The following is a 3,302-nucleotide window of genomic DNA, read 5'->3' on the forward strand; positions in this document are numbered from 1 at the left end:
ATATATATATAAAATTAATAATTTGATAAACATAAAACTTTTTTGTATCACTTGTATATTTTATTTGTTTTGAAACAGACATCAATTATAAACAAATAAGTCTCATTTCAGTCTTTTAACTGGATAATTTGTTGTCATCGTGCATACAGGATGCTATTTATTTTAAAATTAAAACTTTTTTATGTATGTACGTTACTTATAATGAATTGTGTCATTCCGACTGGATAAGATATGAATAAGAATAAAATAACAAGCTATTGTGTTACCTGTGTAACGAGCGCAACGGAATAGCTTTCAAAATTACTAGTAATTAGCCATTTTTATAACGGCAAAACTTTGTATAAAAAGCGTTTATTTTCGCCACGAACGAAATCGACTATACTCCATTTTATAAAGTCTCTTTCTTCTTTTTACACCGATGAGATCTCGTACGCCACGGCCATTTAATAATGAGAAATCTCGCTACAAATAAATTAATAGATCATAAAGAATGAAAATTATTACGTGCGGTACATTTAAGATACAATTTTCTTTCTACACGTGCTTGCTTTATATTAAAAGAAAAAGAGAAAAAGAAATTTCGTATTAAACATAAAGGAGAGAAATGACTTTTGAAGAAACGACCGACTTGATAATTTTTTCACTTTGCAACAATAGTATTCCATTTCATTTTGTATAATCGAGAAATAATTTCAAAATTGGATACCTTTATTTGAATAATTGAATATTCAAATGGCTTTATCTATGATTACTTAGGATCGAGCTGGTAAAATCAAATTACGAATATTACTAGGAATTAGAGATTGTGTATCTCTCCAAACTGAATACGATTATTCTGTTATTGATGACGTTAATCTGCGTTAGATTTGGTCGATGTTTAATGGATGTGTGTGTGAATGAGTGAAATTTATATAAGCTGTAACTGGATTATAAACGTCTCAGTCTCAGCTGCCGGGCGTCGCCCGAGTATCGATCCGTCGTAAGAAAACATTGGCGTTTCGTGAGTTACGCTTTACTATCGGTTCGATATCCATCTAACTCTAGAAAATATCGACGCATCTTGGAATCAGATCTGATAGGATCGGTGATGTGACAAGCTCACGCGACGCACGCAAATTCATTTTAGCCTGCTGTAATGCCTCGTCTCATTATCGTTGATCAATAATTTCGTTCTCAATACGAACGCGCGAAAAAGTTGAAGTCTCAAAGCGACTCGTGAGATGCATCCCTCGGTTCCTTCTTTTTCTTCTATTCAGCGAGAGATGTACGAAGGAGAGGAAAATATTGTCCTGGGAAAGATTCCTTTCTCGCCGCAATGCATTTGAACGTCTCGCTGTCTGTCTCGAGAAACGTGGAGAATCTCTTGGTGAAAATAAAAGAGATGGGCAGCGGACAAGAAGAAAAACCGAGAGTCCCGTAATTACTTTGCTTCTTAATCGTTTCATTTCGCTTAAACGCGTAAACCGAAAAGTGGATCGTAGAAATAGGATATCGCGTCTTCCTGTTCGGATATTGGTAGCGATGGACGAAACTTCCGTAAGATAATTATGAGGATCGCGAAGACGCCTAGTGGTCGTAAGAGGGTTTGGAGTTGAATGGTGATATATATCGGGGCAGTTAAGACGATTATGGGCTATTTCCTTCATGACGATGGATATTCAATTACAAATATTATATACTTCTCTTTTATGGATCAATATTAACTTATACTTTAGACAATAAGCTCCTAGAAATAAATTTTTTAGAAACATTTTTTTTTATTATAATCTAATCGCTTGTTGGATAGAAAAGTACATATCGAAATTAGCAACTCTTTTCGAGAAAGCATTAAAAAAATTTTGAATTAAAACAATGTTATAAGCAACCTTTTAAGGAAAAATGGTGCATAACTCCAAATAGGATGTTTCTGTACAACTGTTTTTGCAATAATTTCAGTATGGGCTACCTAATTTAAAAAATATCTTTTTTCTATAAAAATCATTGTAATGTGAACTTGATCAGAATGACGAATAAGTGACGTTTCTGGTCTCTGGCGGTAAACTAGAAGAGTTACAAATGTATCGTTTTTGCAATAAAAATATATATTTCAAGATTGATTTCCTGTCAATATCTACAAAATGTCAATTTTTTAATTGTCACTTTCTTAAAAAAAATGAAATGGTAATGAGTTTCACAACTGTTTCAATACGAATGGAGGAAAAATAATAAGAGTAGTTATATATAAAGTAAAGAAAAGGGGAAAGAATAGAAGAGAAAAACGGCTTCCGTGGTCCGCTTATTTTCATGCCATTTTTCTTTGTTTAGGCAAAGGTTGCTCAATAATTCATTAAGACCTTTATCAAATAAAAAAAGACCCAATACAATTGAGAGTAGATCTTGACGCTTAACAGTCCCCAATCACCGTACAATATTTTAATAACGTGATTATCGTGGGAATTCTGTGTAATATTATTGATTATCTTTAATCGATTTAATTGATTAAAAAAAATATTAAAAAATTATTGTGGCCTCGACATTTTTGTATTAGAATTTTTATTTTACTTTGTCACCAGAATACGCCATTAAAATATTGTAAAACGGTGAGTTGTGAAATATCCTGTATAAACTGTGCGTTATTTATTGTTGGACTTAAAACACAATCACATATATAAATTGAAGTTGAAATAATATCACAATTAATTTAATCGTCGATTTGATAAATGATGCTACGATCTTAAAACACTGTAAGACTTTTATTCCTGTTAAATCAATAACATGTTTACAGTTCTTCTTTTTGCTTTCAGGAGTGGCACGATTACAAGCTGAAGTGGAATCCGGACGAATATGGCGGTGTCGACACCCTTCATGTACCATCGGAACACATATGGTTACCCGACATTGTTCTTTACAACAAGTGAGTTGACATTATATGAAGAGCAGAATTCTAAAATGCATTTTGTCCGAAATTTCATTTTTTTTAGTTAGAAATGGCGTAGCGTTCAGTGTTGAAAGACTCATCTTATAAGCTACTCTGAAATGTTCAGAAAGCATTGTTTCATTGTTAATTTATATGCTGAAAAAAAACATTTCAAAGTGCATTATGTTTTTTAACTTTAAAAGAGACAAACAAAATATATTTGTTCAATATTTTTGTTTAGCAATTTCGTTTAATATTTCACATCCTATACTGATTGACATATTGTTATTTTCTGTAAGGTGAGTAATTTTCTTGTATGCAGACTTTCTTTTTTTCTGAAAATTACAAATTTTGGACAAAACGCATTTTGAAAGTCTGCTCCTTATATATTATATTAATAATAATA

General features: G+C 31.9%; 1 protein-coding gene across 1 annotated transcript in view; it reads left to right on the top strand.

The window, feature by feature from the left end:
• Positions 1 to 3,302, top strand: part of LOC108754521 (acetylcholine receptor subunit alpha-like 1) — a 92,903-nt gene that overhangs the window by 63,035 nt on the left and 26,566 nt on the right. Inside the window, exon 3 of the mRNA XM_018496898.1 lies at positions 2,784 to 2,893. Coding sequence (XP_018352400.1) covers positions 2,784 to 2,893 — 110 coding nt within the window. The remainder of the gene's footprint in view (positions 1 to 2,783; positions 2,894 to 3,302) is intronic.

Source organism: Trachymyrmex septentrionalis, unplaced genomic scaffold, assembly GCF_001594115.1.
Source record: "Trachymyrmex septentrionalis isolate Tsep2-gDNA-1 unplaced genomic scaffold, Tsep1.0 scaffold8, whole genome shotgun sequence".
Lineage (NCBI taxonomy): Eukaryota > Metazoa > Arthropoda > Insecta > Hymenoptera > Formicidae > Trachymyrmex > Trachymyrmex septentrionalis.